Source organism: Notothenia coriiceps, unplaced genomic scaffold (assembly GCF_000735185.1).
Source record: "Notothenia coriiceps isolate Sejong01 unplaced genomic scaffold, NC01 NC01_scaffold00007611, whole genome shotgun sequence".
NCBI classification, from domain to species: Eukaryota; Metazoa; Chordata; class Actinopteri; order Perciformes; family Nototheniidae; genus Notothenia; species Notothenia coriiceps.
Genome location: NW_011340312.1, coordinates 7,364 through 8,996, shown reverse-complemented (window position 1 = coordinate 8,996; position 1,633 = coordinate 7,364). Strand labels below are relative to the sequence as shown.

The 1,633-nt window shown below is 41.8% G+C and overlaps 1 protein-coding gene across 1 annotated transcript in view; it reads right to left on the bottom strand.

Annotated features, from left to right (window-relative positions):
- The window catches only part of LOC104944188 (chymotrypsin-like elastase family member 2A), a 2,998-nt gene extending 2,408 nt beyond the window's left edge, over positions 1–590 (bottom strand). Inside the window, exons 1-2 of the mRNA XM_010769693.1 lie at positions 570–590; positions 197–276 (exon numbers count right to left, since the gene is read on the bottom strand). Coding sequence (XP_010767995.1) covers positions 197–276; positions 570–590 — 101 coding nt within the window. The remainder of the gene's footprint in view (positions 1–196; positions 277–569) is intronic.
- Positions 591–1,633: the final 1,043 nt, after the last annotated feature.

Below are 1,633 nucleotides of genomic sequence, written 5' to 3'. Positions count from 1 at the left end.
CTCTTTTAGTGTAACAATAAGGAATACGGGTTTTTGAATGAAAAAACTTTTGTAAAAGAACTGTCGAATTTCGTATTTCTCGGAAATATAGTCATTTTTCAGTGCGTATAAAGACACGAAAAACAAGTAACATCGAATTGCCAAACACGCCAGACGCCCCCGGGTGGAGTGGGGGTGGTGAGTGGTCCCACCACACCTCCTACTACAGGCGGACTCGTGTCGAGCCGGGACGTCCAATAACCGGGCGCGCGCGCGGGAATTCTCGAAGCAGTAATTCTGTAATAAAGAGAAAGATAAGTAAGGGATTTCAGACAATTTGTACAGTGACGACACAAGAAGTAGTCCCCACAGAGACCCTATCGATGTTCTCACCCGTCGTCGAAGATGGTGTGATACACCACAGGCTGAGACTAGAGGTCTCTCGTACCCAGCGAGTGACGACGAGTGACGTAGCCCTATACCAAATTTGTTCAAATTTCCTTTAGATTTAATTTCTTCGCATCATTTCCGGTTTCCCCTGTCTCTCTGGGTCCATGGGACCGCGATTCGGGTGAATCATACTGTCCTACCTCACTCCGTCGGGGGGCCATACCTGTTCATTTTTTTTCAACTTAAAGACGGGTCAGACCTATACATTCTAAACGTTGACACCAGTGACTAACAATCATCATATATGTAAAAAAGAAAATTTGGAGAATTCGGGGTTCGGGACAAAAAGTCCAAAGTCCGAGCTTTTACCTGAAGGGTTCTTGTTTAACGTGGTATAGAAAGGGAAGATTTTCCAATTAATTATTAGAAAAAAAAGAGTTTCATTACTATTTGGAAACTCAACCTACATCTTTTCAGTCCTTGCAGTTGTATCGTGACAAAAAAATAAAAATTTTCTTTTAAGTCTAACTTGTACGAAATTTTTTGACGACTTCAATATCTGTGACAGGCAAAGGTTTTTTCTGAGAGAGAACTATGACATATCACTTGTTTGATGGCAACGCTACGTAACCCAAATCATCCTGATTTTTTGAAATTCGGTTAGGTTTCATGTTGTATATGTATTCATGGGGACATAGTTCTGAACTGCGGGTTTTGTTTCACTATAAACTGGAAAAATCTGTTTTCGTTTTTTTTTGAGAACGACCCCCCCGGTAAACCAACGCTACAAAGGTATAGCAGACCGGGGGGGAAGAAGCTAAAACTGTACACTGTATTACGGAAACGACTGGGCAAAATCTCCGGTTATCTTAGCTTCCCTTTAAGCAGGGCGGTGTGTGAGTAACCAAATTTTTTTTCACCGCAGAAGCGCGTAAGTTGACTCGATGTCTCGGATCCTTACGAGACGAGCATGAAAAAAATTTCCCTTTAACGTCAAAATAACGAATATAGCTAATAGTCTAGAAAGTTTCCCCCTGGTGTCGGTGTAACCATAATTGGGTACCTAATTTAATGTAGTAGCAACAATAGCAAATTACGGTAACTTCTGATCAAACTCTGGTCTGTCTTCTGATTCCATTTCGGTAAAATCCGTAACACCCGATGCGATCCCGGTAACAAGGGCAAACTACATGCAAAAACAACTAATTTTGAAACAGCGTCCCAAAGCTCACAACTCCACCCGTGCAATCTTAAGAACACAGAA